This window comes from Buteo buteo, chromosome 9 (assembly GCF_964188355.1).
Source record: "Buteo buteo chromosome 9, bButBut1.hap1.1, whole genome shotgun sequence".
Lineage (NCBI taxonomy): Eukaryota > Metazoa > Chordata > Aves > Accipitriformes > Accipitridae > Buteo > Buteo buteo.
Genome location: NC_134179.1, coordinates 8,636,088 through 8,651,806, shown reverse-complemented (window position 1 = coordinate 8,651,806; position 15,719 = coordinate 8,636,088). Strand labels below are relative to the sequence as shown.

The 15,719-nt window shown below is 41.3% G+C and overlaps 1 protein-coding gene across 8 annotated transcripts in view; it reads left to right on the top strand.

The window, feature by feature from the left end:
• Positions 1-15,719, top strand: part of LOC142034287 (sodium/potassium/calcium exchanger 3-like) — a 282,832-nt gene that overhangs the window by 234,827 nt on the left and 32,286 nt on the right. For 7 of the 8 annotated variants that reach the window (XM_075035262.1, XM_075035261.1, XM_075035263.1 and 4 more), the window contains one exon: positions 8,990-9,084. The exons of the other annotated variant lie outside the window; for it this stretch is intronic. In XM_075035262.1, the coding sequence (XP_074891363.1) occupies positions 8,990-9,084 (95 nt within the window). The remainder of the gene's footprint in view (positions 1-8,989; positions 9,085-15,719) is intronic. 8 annotated transcript variants of the gene reach the window in all.

Here is a 15,719-nt window from a genome sequence, read left to right as displayed (position 1 = left end):
GTTAGGCTTGGGTAATTCTGGGACTGAATAGTTTGCCAGTGGTTACAGAGGGAGTCTGTGGTAAAGCAAGGAACTGCATGTATGTCTGACAAACATCCTTTTTACTGAACCATCCTCCGTCTCATTAAAATGTTCCAATCTTTATTGAACTGGTATCAGAGGTTTTAGACCATTAAAGCTTTTCTGTCCCAAAATCAAACATCAGGTAAAACTTTGTTGCTTACTGATGAATAAGAAACTGAATAACGTTAGTGGTCTTGAGAATTCATATATCACTGTGCAAAATAACTAGAAATGGCAGCCATGTATAAAAATATTTGATTGTATTCAGACATTTGGACAAGTCCAGAAATAGCATTCCCAGTTTGGCTCATCTCTGGCGCTTTGCCACCTTGTCACACAGGGTGCTCTTTGAGGGTTGCTACGCTCTGCTTTATCAAAACAGGAAGGAACAGATGTGATGCCAAAGAGGATGCAGGTCTCCAGAAAGAATGAAAAATGAGATGCTGGCAGGATGGGGGGAGGGGGGGGATGGTAAATGCTGAGGCTCATTTGTCCAGTCTTATACTGATCCTTGCTGTCTTCATCCCGTGTTCCCTTGCCAGGTTAGAAGCACTGATCTTACCTTTTTCTCTTTAGCTGTTGTAAATTGTGGGGCTTTGAAACATTCTGCAATGGTCACCTTGGCTGACTCTATCAGTGTGCTTTCAGAAAGTTGGCAGTTTTGTTAATTTTCTGTACAAGCTTATTTACATTTCAACACAAAACCCAGGAATTCAGTTGCTGTGCAGTGTTGGATGAGTGATTTTTCTAAAAATGGCCTGAAACAGACATCAAGTCAAAGCCACCTGTTTTCCTCTTGGGACTGGGAAACTCTTCATGAGTTGAATGAGTAAGAAAAAAGGTGACTGTAGCTCCTTGGGAGTGTGTTGCTTCTAGTGAACATGCTTGCTCTGATTTTTGCTGCTTATATAACATCCTGAAAGATGTAAAACATAAAAATGGAATATATGTGTTCTGGTGAGAGAACACTGGGAAGCTGAGATATGTTTGTGGTCTGTATGTAGGAATTACATTGTCACCCCTGCCAGCTTCTAAAAGCTGAGATCAGTCTAGTTGAATGAAGAATCAGTTGGCAATAAGCATGGCGTGATATGTTGTGAAAGGAAACATTGTGGTTTAAGATGTTTGCATTTCATTATTTCATTCATGGAGTTTAGGAATGTAAACAGTTAGTAAATGGGTATTTGTGGCAATCTAATGTTTAGGATAGGTTTGATTAGGGAATACTGTGCTGGGCTGCTGTGTGAATTCATGCTGAGTCATAATTATTATTTGGGTTTACAGTGGTTGTATTGTAGTGTCTTTTTAACTTACAGAACAGTGCTTTATCAGAAATAGACTCCAAAGGAAAAACATTAGACACAAAAATGGCTACTTATCATGCTATATAAGGTCTCCTTTTAATTTTGTGAGTTTTTTAAATGTTAAATAATCTACCACCTGAGAAGATGTCATACTTTCAAATACATTTCTTTTCATGTAAACCTCTTTTTTCTGTAGTGTAGCAGGGTAATATCTATTTCATAGTTCTAAACAATCCTCTACAGATTTCTTTAGATTACTTTTTAAGTCTTGGGGCTCATATATGTTGCTTTATGCTAACAGGGGCCTCTGGCAAATATATCCATCCACTTTGTTGTATTTTCCTTTGGAAACTGCCTCTTATGGTCTTGATTTCAAGTCTGTTGAAACCAATAGGTGAGTTTTCCCATTATTTCCAGCAAAATAGGAATCACACTCTTTTTGTGAATAGAGAAATTTGTTGGACGAATTCAAATATTCTGAGCCTTCCACTAAGAACAAGGCAGCCTTCTGCTGCTGCTTGTTTTCTCAGGGTTGGATCTAATAATAGTACACACCCAGGGTCCTTCCTGCATTTTGTAGAAATGGATTATTAACAGCTCATCTTGTATAATGCTAATCATGCAAGCATCATGTACACTGTATAATGACCAGAAATTTCGTTGATCCTAAATACCTCAGAAACTGTGTCATAAAATCAATGAGTACACCTTATGTTATTTGACGAAAAATTATTTTTCAGGTGCTGTTATAACCGTATATGTCAGTTAATTGCAAGAATACCCAAATAATGCAACTCCAAAATAATTTTTTTTTTTTAAATCAGAAGAGTAGTTTGGGGTTCCCCCCCCTCCCCCCATGAAAAAGAATTTAAGGAAAATTAATTGCCATTTGCAAAAAATATTGGCAGTTTATTAAAAAAAAAATGAGGTTTTTATTCCTGAAGACAAATGTTTTAGTTCAGGTGTGGTACCTGCTGGTAGCTGATGAATCAGTTTGACTGCAGAGTGTGTTCTGTTCTGGGGGACTTTGTAGGTCAGGTTCAGGTTTGATGCTAAGCACTTGACCTGGTTGCCTTGTCCAGGATGTACTGACTTTTCATAGACTAAGGGAAGACTACCTTGTGTCATGGAGGATATGTAGTATACTCCAGAAATTTGGCCTTTAGAAGAGAATGTGAGCATAAGACTGCTTGAAATGTGCCATTTTGTTTAAATTCTCTTTAGAAAAACAAAAAATAAAATTGCTAAACACATAAAAATTCCTCTCAAGAAAGACAGTTTCTGGCAAGTTCTCTTCAAGGCAGACACACAAATTAAAAAGTGTTAAGATTACGTCTTCAAGATAAAACTGTTCTGCAGTGCTTGCCTTATGCTATTCTGATTTAAAGCATTAATAAGTTAAAACCCATTTTAAAATTTTTTTTTTCAAGAACTTTAATCTTATATAAGCAAGTACCTTTCCCAGAGAAAGATGTAAAAGTCAGTTGTGTTAAAGAGGCTGAACATGGTAGCCATACAAAAATAACTGCAAATAACTTCTGAAGGTAAATTGAATGTTGGAAAGCATCAGAAAACATACTTCCATGGTTAGCTTTTAGGTACAAGTAAACAAGTGCGATGTAGGAAGGTTATACAGTATTTAAATTCCTTTGCATTGTAGATCCGTTCCATCTTCCAGGGTCAAACCAATATATGAAATGATAGCGTGAAGTGTGGAGTGTCAGCTTGAATTTTTGAGCATGTTATTGTGCTCTTAGTACAAGTTGGGTTAAAATTCTTTGCTGTAGTGCCCAGAGATTTTGTTTTCTGGGAGGGAGTTGTTTAATGAAATTTTTTTCTTCTCCCTCCCCCACCCAACTCTGGTCAAATCCAGTTAACACAGTTAAGTCAGTTAACAGCCAGGTAGCAACACAGCAAGGCAGGTGTTGAGGGGGTGGCTGAAAGCCCATGGATGCTTCTGTGGAGAGCTCCTTGTATTCTATACTTTTCAGGGAAAGATGCTGAAAAAGACTTTTGTTGTGCAAACCATTGGCCTGTGAGCCACTTGCTCTCTGTAGATGTGTTGGAGAACAGGGCATGTTTGCTGCTGTGATGGTTCTTTATGGCTACAACTAGCCTTGTGGGTGCAAAGACTAAAGTGATGTTGCCCATGAAGAGGAGCTACTTCTGCAGAGCTGATTCATCCTGTTGTGTCTAGCAGCTGGTTCATGGGGAACAGCATTTTAGCTTTCTTGCAGTTACTAGTATAGGAATTTTTGCAGGGAAAGAAGTCTGGGCTGTGGTGCTGGCAGCTTATGATTCAAAAGCAGCTGCTAGTGGAATAGAGGGTTGCTCTGCTTTGCTTACTGTTTCCCCTTTCTGTCTTTGAAGCAGAAGCACGTGCTTCTCATGCTGCTTCTCACGATACCTAGTGCCTCTTTGTCTCCAGCCAGCTGCCAAAATCTCCCCCTTGCCATCTTTACAGCTTCTATGAGTTATGGACAAATCCACTAGCCGCTGTGGTGGGATGTGCGGTCAGCATCAGGCTGGCTTCCCGTGCCCAGCCCGCAGACCACCACACGTGAGCGTTCCTGAGGCATCTTGGCTCCCTCCCTCTCCTCGAGTGCAGGTCCGGGGAAAGTAAACGCAGGGTAGACTTTGGGAGTTAGGAGCATTGACTCGCCCTCCTCTTATTCCTGATCAGCTTCTCTGTTTGGATGGTTGATTTATTTGAAGAAGCCAGGGAATTGCCAAGCAGTCTGTCTCCTGCTCTACTTTAATCTTAAGCAAACAGCTGACGTTTCAAGGAAGGCTGTTGAGACACATCTGTTGCCAGGCAGAGCTGAGAGAACCCCTTTCAGCAGTTTGATGATAATCCCTTGAAAACGAATAGATGGTCAATTCCAGCTTGATTGTTCTGAGACTGTCTTTAAGATGCTTGTGCCATTGGCCTTAGGTTTTACCATGCTCCATGCAGTGGAAGGAGCCAGGGGTGGGGTGATTCCTCTGGTTTTATGCTCTCCCTGGGCCCTTTGTGATCGCCCTGCAGCGGGGGATCAGACAGAGTGACCAGGGCATGTAGCACTGGAGTAGAGTTACATTGCTAATTCAATGAAAAGGCCGCTCTGCTGACCTTATTCAATATTGCATGTGGCAGAGCTCTTACCTACAGTAGGTCTGTTTCATTAACAGATTAAATCCTTGAATAGTGTTTAATAATATGTTGAACTTCAGGTAATGATTTCCATCACGAGTTCCTATTTTAAATGGTCAAATATAGTTGCAGATCATTGTGAATCAGTTGCCATCTATAATGAGACTCCAGGTGCTGACTCATGTTGTGTGCTGGTAGCCAACTAGTGGTGCCTTCCTTCTGAGATGGTTCCATGACAGGAAGCCCTAATGTACTTACAGCTGGCTAAATTGCTCATATTTGTGACTACTTGGTGCTTGAAAAACTTAACATTCTCACAGTGAATAGGAAGCATCTTCAGGGAATACTGTGATTTAAAACTAAAAACTGAGCCTTGCTTCATCCGTTAGAAAAGTTAATGTTTTAGCTGTTACTGCAGGATGAAGCACGTAAGGTGGTTCTGTTCCTGAATGTAGCTGCGTTCATGACTCCACAGACTATGTCAGAGCCTTTGTGGCTATCTGGTGGGAAGAGAGAAAAGGCTGTAATCTGTTCAGTTCAAATAATAATTCAACTCTCAGTTGCGTTCAGGTGCAACTCTGGAAAGGTTTTAATATTGGCAGAGAGTTGCAGCAGCAAGGAAGGGCTGCACACTACCTTATTGCAGCAGTTGGGAGGTTAGGAGATCTGAAAATACTGGAAACTTCACAGTAAACAGAGAATTAATTCCACTTTACTCATTCAGCTGCCAGAGAGACTGGGAAGATTTAATTTGAGAAACCTACTGTTTGGAGGCTAATATGGAAGGTGGAAACTAGTGCCCAGTGTGGCTGGGAAGAGAAGGATATTGCCTTAATTTAAGGCCATCTACTTCTTAATCTAAAAATTCAATATCCTGGCACTGAAGTCAATTACAATTTGCAAGTCTTGTGTTTGCGTACTTGAAAAAGGGGCTAAGTTGAAACATGTTGCTCCTGAATGGAGGACAGAAAAATATAGGTCAGGGAAGTGGTGAGATATATGCCAAGATATGTAGGTAAAGGTGTGAACAATAAAGGAGAAAAAAAGCAAACAGAAGATTGTGCTGAGCAATTACAAGCTGTTTTAAGGAACTGAAATGAAAAGCTTCAGCAGAAGCAGAAGGGATAAGAAGGCTACAAAAGCTGTAGAGACATAGTAAGACTTGCATCAGCAGGGTTATATCTTATTTAGCAGTAACAACTTGTATGGTTGTTTGACTACCTCACTGCACTTAGCAAACCTAATAATGAATGAAGACTGGGGAAATTTAGCAGGTACTTAAAAGTGAGTATTTTTTTCTTCTGTTTGACATTGGAACTTCTTCTCTTTAGTAAAGCAAGCTCTTGGCTGTGTTCTCCACTGTGAAGTGCCATCAGTTATGAAATGTGATTTTAATCCAGGAAGAGGAAATCCTAATTTAAGTAATTGATAGGCTGTAATTAAACCTGGAATGGATTTTGTTCACCAAAGGTGTGCTCTGGTGTCACACCCCATATTTAAAAATGGCAAATTGTGTATTTCTTTTCAAACATATATTTATTAGGGTTTTTCGACTTGTGTTTTGTACATCTTGATACAAATAACAAGAAATCCATTGTGTCAGTATTTTAGAATGCTGTTAGTTATTTAACACTAACTTTAAGAGTGCACATTCATGTTTGAAACTGGTTGAATAGTTTTAAGAGTGATTATTGTAGCTAGAGACTGTAATGGATTGCTTATCAGAGATTTAGGCCTAAGAGAGTTGATCCTTCCACTTCTACTGCTTAGCCAAAGCTTGGAAGAGAAATGCAATTTTCCTGTCTTTTTACACTTGTAGTCAGCTTCTCTGTTTTGAATTCATTGACTGTTGAACTGAATTAGTGAATACCTTTCTCTCTACAGGTACGGAAGGATTACTGTGCAGAAGGATTGCTGTTAAAAACTTGGCTAAGTCTATCAGCTGCAGTTTGGGTTTGTAGCCAAAGACTTTCCATAGATCAATTGCTTTCTTCTTTAAAATGTGAACAGCAATCCACGTGATTAAAAAGTTTATTTAAATTTCATTTGTTTAATGGTTGACTTGAAATCTTGGCGTGGCTTGTCATAATTTCAGGTGTTACTTTAAACAGAAAAATGTTTGATTTAAATATCCTGGGAGTTGTTTCTTAGACTGTCACGTGCACACACCCACTCTGAATACAGTGCATGGTAGGGGTGTGCACCTTTTTATTCCCTATGGATAGTTGGGTTTTGGGTTTTTCTCCATTAGGAAGTGTCAGCCCAAAAGCATGTTTCCTGCTACCGAGTAGATGGCTGGAAGACCTGGGTGGTCTGAATTCCAGGGGTGTCCTGATCAGATTGCAGTTTTGGGTGGCTAATCCAATCATTGGCTACTTTGGGGTACCTAATCTGGGTGTAGGTTCTGTGTTCCAAGGTCAGCACAAACAGCCCAAAACCTGGTCTATTTGCTAGGGTGGCTGAAGAACAGAGCATGATTTCACATTGGGGCTGATGAAATCCTGGTGTCTGCTCTGGAGCTTGTCTGGCCCCCTCTGAGATTAGATTCAGGTCATTAAGCCAGCAGAAAACTAACAAAAATACAAGGTGAAAAAGTCTTCCAATCTTTTAGCAAGCTGAAGCACCTAACAGGGCTAGATGAACAGCCAAGCCAGCCCAAGGGAAGAAGTGGAACCTCCCTGTTCAGGGGCAGCACACCATAGTGTGAAACTCCCCCTCCATCAGGTCAGTGAGAATTGCAGCTGTATTGCATTTCAGAGGATTGCAAGAATAAATATATTAAGGATGATGATGCTAAGGTGGTAGAGGCTTTAAAAAAGAAAAACCAATGCAGTGTGATCTGCAAGATGCAGTCAGCTGTGTACTGGCTAGAGCCAGGTACTGCTCTCTGAGCATCCAGGTCAAAGCTTCCCTCTAAGACGATGCTGCTGTCCATAACCACTGTCAGATGTGCATGATGATGCAATGGCTTTCTAGTGAGGCTCATCTGACAGCAGTGGCATGTGCATTTTTCATGGTGTAAAGCCAATGTGGGGGCTGGATTCATCCCTTATGCAGAAAGAGGAATGAATTTACCCGTGCCTAGGAGGTGCTGTTTCATGGGTGTGCCGAGTGCCGCAGTGAGGTGCAAGGCTGCTCCGTCAGGATGACGTGGGTTCCTCCTGCTGCTCTTTGTCATGGTCAGGAAGGCATTGCTCACATCTTGCCACAGTGACTCAGGGGCTATTTGAGAGTCAGCAGGTGGAAGATCTTTGTAAACTGTGATGCCAGTGGTACAGTACGGCTGGGAGCTCTAATCTTGACAGAAAGAAACCTATGGTGTGGATGTAGTAGATGGTAATTTATTCTCACTTAAGGTATATTTAATGGTGTTGGCCTATTGTAAGCAGAAATTGAAACTTCTTTTGAATTGATTGGAATAATGCTGCGCAGCAAAGGAGGGTGTGAATTTTTGAGGTAGAGGAAAACTTCCAATAAAACAGTATAGGAGAATGTTGCCTGCAATTCTTTGAAAACGCTGCTGTACTGAGCTACCAAACACTAGTGGGACTCAGGGTTGTGTCTTGTGGGTGACTATGAAGGCTGTTCTAACTTGGACTGGAAAGCTGTTTTTACTTCATCTGCCAGGGTTTTTGTTTGTTCTCAGGTGTGGGAGTGTGGTAGAGGAGGTGGCATCACTGCAAACCTTTTCATTAGGTTTCACTACAGGCAGGAGAGAGGGAATACTGCCAGGGTTTATATACTGTCATGGTGCGGTGTGTCAAGCAAACTTGATATAGTTGCCACAAAGAATGTCCAAGACAGCGTGCTTTGCAAACTTCATAGTTGGTTTCTGCTCAACAAAACATTTCCCAGGCATCTGGCTAGCAAATGCTATATTTCTCAGGATACATCCCTAGTGCTAATCTCGCCTGCTTTAAAATGAGTTCTTGTCCTTGTGTCCAAAATTAGGATTGTGTTCCACCTGAGCTGAAGTGTTACAAGGCAGTTCCCTTTTAATTGAGTTGTTCTGTTCGAGTGCAGTCCAGGACCTAATGTGAAAAGCAGCCACCCATTTCCTTCTTGCTTTGTTACTTTTCATCTACCACAATGTCGTAATCCTGGCTTAGTGTCCCTTCTGAAATAACTCTTGCAGATGGAACTCTTCTAATTATATCTTTTTATTTGAGAAAGGAAATGCTACAAACGATCAAATAATTTAGTTCTTTTAAGCTGCTGTATAATATATTGAGGCTGCAGGTTTAATATATTCAAATAAAAAAGCTAGCCAACCTAGAAGGTTTTGCACTGGCACAAAACTCCAAGAACGATTATAAGTGGCCCCAACCCTTACATTTTCCTTTGCAAGGGGAAGTCCAAATAGGATGCGATTTAAAAAAAAAAAAAAAAAAAAAAAAAGTTTGTGATCTCTGGTGACTAAACTTGCCCGGGCTTCTTTTCCACGCCTCTTCCACTCGCTTGACGTCATACTATTTTTGTCCCTTTCTAGCTCATTGACACAATTGCCTCAGAAATCGGAGAACTGAAACAGGAGATGGTACAGACAGATCTCACAGTGGAAGATGAATCTGCTGATTTGCGAAGGTGATTAAAATGTTTATTTTCATAGTTCCTGGAGGTGTACCATGACAGGAATGTTTTCATTGTGCTCTCTTCTTGGGTGACTTATGTCCTAGCACTTTTCGTCCTAGCAACATAGGGGGTGTAGATTGTCTTGCTCTTGATTCAAGGAATTTGCTTTTGTGCAGGAGGAGTGCCCAGAGATTCAGTTGTTCTGTGTATTTGCCTTAATATCTTCTAAAAGCAACTGAACTTCATTTCTACTTCCTTGTTACAAATCTTGGGTACTGATGAATGTCTAAAGCAGGAAACTACTAATGTTATTCCCATTGTCTATGGTAATGAGCTTTGCTTTCAGGCTGTAAAGACTAAAAATGTCCGCTGCTTCAAGTGGCTCTATGAAGATTCAACATACAATAACGTGATTTATTTTAGGAAGTAAAATATTGACTGTTGGGAGCTGATGCTTATGCGGGTTATGTGTTTAAGTTCATTTATATGTGAGTATCTTGCACATTAAAAAAAAAGTTAAAAAATTAAGTAGATGGGGACATTTCTTTAACTTAAAATTGAGATGCATATTACAGTGCAGATAAAGGTTCTGGCTTTTTAAAATAGATCATGCCATGTAGATGTGTGCTGTGGAAATTTGTAATGTTAAAGTTGTACCTTTTAGTGGGCATAGTGGGACCCCAGCATTTTGGCTTTGCTATGGCTGTTGTGCTTGATTGGTAATGTCTGTTAAATTGACATTTGGAGGATATTCAATATTTTAATCATTGTGTTAACAAGAGAACACATTTTTATAATTATTGTTGAAATGTTTGTTGCAAGAGGAAAGCAACCAATGCAGATGTTCCATTTTATCTGACTGCACAGTCTGGGCCAGCTCTGGAGCTGGTAGGTTTTGTTCTTCAAGACAGTGAGTTAATGAAGTGGATGATAAATTGTTATTTAGAATCGCATCCATGTTTTTTAGCTTTTTTTTTTCTTTCTATAAATACTTTTGAAATGTGCTAAAACTTACTACAATATATATTTAAATTATTTAAATAAAACATTGAGCAGCAGCTTTGTTGCCCAAGTGGTAAAGAACATGAGACAGCTGAACTAATTAAAGTCCTTGGCTATGCCCCTGGTTATGCATTATTCAAGTTTTAAAGCTTTTGAAGGCACAGCTCTTTTACAGGGGCGGGAAGGCTACTTTCTCCATTTTGGTGGATTCAGCTAATTAATTTCAACAATTATTAGCTAATTTTCAGTTAAGAAGAGGCTTCTTGTATCTTTGAATACACCATATGCATGAAAGACTAAGATCTATTGGTTCTAAAATCCTGGTGGAAACACTTAGCTGGAAACAGTCAATTAAATCTCCCCATTTTACTGACCGTGGGGATTTTTTTGTACTGATTTTTTTTTAAATGAATTTTTAACTGTTTTTGTTAATTTTGAGTGCAAAATATATTTTTATTAGAATATATAAGTAAAGCTAACATAAAGTGAATATGCACTTTCCATGACTATATAACTGAATTCAATTTCATATTGAAATAATAGCCATCCAATAAAAAAAGAAATTCATTCTTTTCTGTCACTTTTAAGATGATAAATGTAAAATATGAAATCTGAATAAATGAATTAAAGAAAATTTTTGTATGACTACATAAATCTAAACGGTGTGCTTCTATGTAAGGAAGAAGTATCAAAGTTGGTATAAATTATATAATTAGTTGTGCACTGATATCTTTTGTTTATATAGAACTACAGAGCAAGATTACAGTAATTTCAACTAAGGTTTTCCAGCGTTCTTATTTAAACTAGACTCCCTACAAAGATGTCTTTACTATCATAACTTTATTTCTTTGTAGTTAATTTAAAACTTCGTAATTAATGTAGGTTGCTTTTATTATTGTGTGTTCTGCTGTTCAGAAGTTGGTATCATGATGTGGCATTTGGATTTGCATCTAGAGAAATTTGAGCTAAAAGGAATGTCTATTTGCCTTGCTCATTTTTCACCTTAGCATATATACACATCTCCCAGAACAGTTTTAGAAAGGCAGTGGTTGCAAGAGCTCTCAACTGTATTCAGAAAAATAAGTGTATGAAATCGTGTGTCTGCAACTTTAGTGGTGTGGTGTGTGGGTTTGTTTGGTTGGTTTTGTTGTTCTGGTTTTGGTCTTTGGTTGGGTGTTTTTGTGGTTGTGTGGTGACTTTCAGATTCATGCTCCTCCCCCGGTTATATTTTGGACTTGGGCCAAGGATGTAAAAAGGGGAGACAAGTAATATTGAGAATGATTCAAATAACTGGGCCTACAACTTTGGCTTGTAAGCGTATAAAAGCCAGGCAAAAAAGAGGCTTGTAAAAATGTGTTTTAAGTGGGATGCTCATGCCATCTGTTTCAGTATTCCACAGTGTTTGATGCCTGGACTTTTTCCCAGCACAGGCATGTATCTCAGTAATGCAAATGAGTGGAGTTGTCAGAAAAGGGCATAAATGGGATGCATTTCTGATCTGCGCTGTACTGGTGACCTTTGAAAGGGTAACTGGAGAGCTTCTGCATGCAGTGGCAGCCCAAGTCCACGTAGGGTGGGGGAGCACATGTGATGTGGCTGGTGGCATCCAGGTGATCTTTTAGGTGGTACTTGGTCTCCCTTAAGGGCCCTAGGACCCCTGCATGTCTGTTGTCTTTGTCAGTGATGGAGAGGGGGAAAAAACTCACTGCTGTCCCTCTGTAGGGAAGGCTGTAAAGCCCCAGTCTTCCTGGAACATTTGGTGCCTGTGAAAGATTCAGGGATGCTTTGCTGGTGGTGGCAGCTGCTACAGTGTATTCCCTTCCTGCTCTGTTAGTCACCATGACAGAAACAAGGGCAGAACTTTGCTCCCTCCCATATGTTTTGCACTGAGCAGCCCTCACACCTGTGTCTTCTACATTTTTCTGCAGTAGTTATTAAGTAGCGTTGTCTTCTGTGTCTTGCATGGTGAATTGCTTCTGTTATTGTTGACAGGTAGGCAAGTATCCAGCAACCTTTTCCCCAGCAGCTTTGTCCTGTCCCTTCAGCTGTAATGGCATGGAGAATAAAATGACAGACCAGCTGCTGAGGAATGGAGATAATGCTCAGTAGAGGCTTTATGCCCTCTCCCAGCTGATGCTTGATAGGCTAGGCTTGTGCGATTAAGGCCTGCTAGACTGCAGGATTTACAGAAATCCAGGCACTTTTGCAGTGGGGAATCAAACTGGGTTAACTGTGGGGAGCCTTTGGTGGGACTGGACCAAGGTTCATGCTCATCTGAAACTTTAGAAAGATTCACTTTACCTGCTTGTTGCTGTTCTAATTGACTTGTGACTGGGGAAGAAACAAGGAATATTCCTCGCTGCTGAGTAACAATGGAGTGGGAGAACGATGAATCTTTGCAAACCTTTGCACCATAGCAAAGAGTTGGCAGCAAGGCTTGCTAAGTTGCATTACTGGGGAGATGCTGAGCATCCTACTGCCATGGGCAAAGAGCAGACCTGTTCTCTCTCTCTCCTTCCCCCTGGGTAACATGATCCTGGTGTGCAAGTACCCTAAAAACAGAGGCCAATCCAGGCAAAAAATGGAGTGAGGAAATGTGGATGCATTCAAGTGCAAGTTAGAGTCCTTATCTTCATTATACTATCAAACCTCGTCTCTCACTATGACCCTCTTCCTGGCTAGTGAGTGCATCTGGGATGATAGGCTAAAGCCAGGGTTGGTCTTTCATTTGGGCTGATAACCAGCCTTCTCCATAGTGAGGGAGCAGACTGAATCCCTCAAATCCTGATGGTTCGTCCTACAACTCCTCTCATGCCCTCAGAAGGATGGGTAAGCTCCTCTACAGAGGGAAGTGTGTGTGTAAATCCTACAGCAGCTGGCTTAGTTTAATTCAACACAGCAAACCCATGTAACAGCATTGGTCATCTTGAGAGGATGTCCACGAAAGCTGGATGCACTGTTGCTGTGTCCGTAATCCCAAAGAGAGAAAAGTCCATTCCTCAAGCCAGTGTTTGTCAATGCAGGAGGTTGGGGAGACTGGCAGTAGTTTCAGAGAGCAGATTGGCTCATTATCCAAAGTCCCACAAAAAAAAAAGGGAGAAATGTTAGAAGTTTAGGTTTTACAAGGTTAGAGCAAGAGGCATAGGTAGGATTTGAGACCAAAAGAAAATTCCAGTAGTGAGCAGGAGGGCAGGAGCATTTGCTTCATAGGTACAGGATCGAGGTGTATGTTATAGCCCTGTGGGTATAAGGGAGAGGATAATCCTGGTTACAGGCTTCAACCTGTTCCTTGTCCTCTTTACTATGAGCTAAGTCTAATCAGGATGCAGCACAGCATTGTTTGTCTTGGCAGTTACCTCTGTTTACTTCCCACGTGCTTATGGGTTTTCTAAAATCTAAGGAAACTTGCATGAATCATGTATTTTCTTTAATTCATTGAGAGTTGCATTGAAACTCCTCTCCCACTGTAGAGGAACCAGTGTAGTGCCCCTGCATTAAAGTAGACCATCCATGGAGGTTGATTTGTGTCTTGATTTTGAGTTTAACATGAGCTAGTCAGATTGTCTTTTATTGGGAATCACTGTAAAAAAACAAGACAAAACAAAAACCCCAAACAACAACAACAACAAAAAAAAACAACCACCAAAAAACAAACAAACAAACCCCCCTGAAAACCTAAAAGTAAAACCAGGAGAGAAATTTAATTGTTGCATAGTATAGAGCATATTTTGCTAGTGTTTAGGTTACAGCAACTTCTTATTCTGTACACTTGAATTAATCAGGTGATCGTGAGGAATTCAAATGGTCCTTCTTTCCGTGCAGTTGTTTCCAAAGAAGTTACACACACATCCCAGTCTCAAATAATTTTACAGTCTAACTTTAAGACGTGACAAATTTTAAGAACTCCCATGTGTCAGGGTTTGACTGTGTGTTTAGCACCCAGATCATTAATTAATTTTAAGAATGAAAAACAAACTCAGACTGTGATGCTCAGTAGTGCTAGACCATTGCAAATAGGTTGTCAAAACAGACTAATGGACTTTTAACTGCCTGGACCTTGGGAACTGGCTTCTCATAGGTTGTATGTGGTTTGCCAGATATGATTTTTCCAAACTATGCTCTTGCCAGAGTTCACCAGGTCTGATAGTTCTCTCTGCCTCTTTCTTTATTATGTGGATAGGAAATAATATTTTGAAGTGTTGTTTGTTCCTAGTTTACCTGCCTGCAGATTGCAGTAACATACTAGTACTGATCTAGCTGAGGTGCATGGGGGTTGTCGTGGTTTCAGCCCAGCCAGCAACAAAGCACCAGGAGGCTGTTTGTTCACTGCCTCCCCCAGTGGGATGGGGAGCATAAAACAGAAAGAAAAGCTCATGGGTCGAGACAAGGACAGGGAAGGATCGCTCACCAGTTACAGTCATGGGCAAAAACCAGACTCACCTTGGGGAAAAACCACAATCAGTTTAATTTACTACCAATCAAATAAAAACAGGATAATGAGAAGTAAACCCAAAATCTTTAAACACCTTCCCTCCACCCCTTCCTTTTTCCCAGGCTCAACTCCAGTCCCCATTTTCTCCACCTCCTCCCCCCAGCAGTGCAGGGGGACAGGGGAATGGGGGTTGGGGTCAGTTTGTCACACATTGTCTCTGCTGCTCCTTCCTCCTCAGGGGGAGGACTCCTCACTCTTCCCTTGCTCCAGCGTGGAGTCCCTCCCATGGGAGACAGTCCTCCACGACTTCCCCAATGTGGGTCCTTCCCACGGGCTGCAGTTCTTCACAAACTGCTTCAGTGTGGGTCCCTTCCATGGGCTGCAGTCCTTCAGGAACAGACTGCTCCAGCACAGGCTTTCCCATGGAGTCACAGCCATCTTTGGGGGCATCTCCCTGCTCCGTGTGGGCTCCTCTGTGGGCTGCAGGTGGGCATCTGCTCCCCCGCTCACCTCCATGGGCTGGGGGGGGACAGCCTGCCATCTCACCAGGGGCTGCAGGGGCATCCCCTCCTCTGGTGCTCCTCCTCCCCCTACTTCTTCACTGACCTCCGTATCTGCATAGGGGTTTCTCTCACATTCCACTCCCCTCTCTGCTACAGGTTTCCCTTCTTAAATATGTTATCCCAGAGGCACTACCACCATCACTGATGGGCTCAGCCTTGGCCAGAGGTGGGTCTGACTTGGAACTGGGGAAGCTTCTAGCAGTTTCTCACAGGAGCCACCCTTGCAGCCCCTTCCATGCTACCGAAAACCCACCACACAAACCCAAAACAGGGGTCATTTGAACTGGTGGTGTTTAGGAGTGGCAGAAAGTCTCATCATGATCAGATACTTATAATCTTTGGCTTATTTCTTGAGGGGGCAGAAGCAGCTGCAAAAGGGAGGTGCGTGTGTATCTAGGTTAGTAAGGTGTGGGCTCACATGTTGCATTCCTCCTTGGATCCCAGCATGTGGGAAGGATTGTGCATATAAGTACCTGGAGGTTCCAAAAACCCAACAGCTCCCTGTTCAAATTAATCTTCCAATTTACAATGGTTTGGGTGTATTTGACAACATTAAGCCAGACACACGGAAGAGGAACACTGTGACCCTACATACGTGTGCAAACTCCTACTAGCTTTAGGTTGTTTCCTGGTAGCAAGCAGTGCCAGGC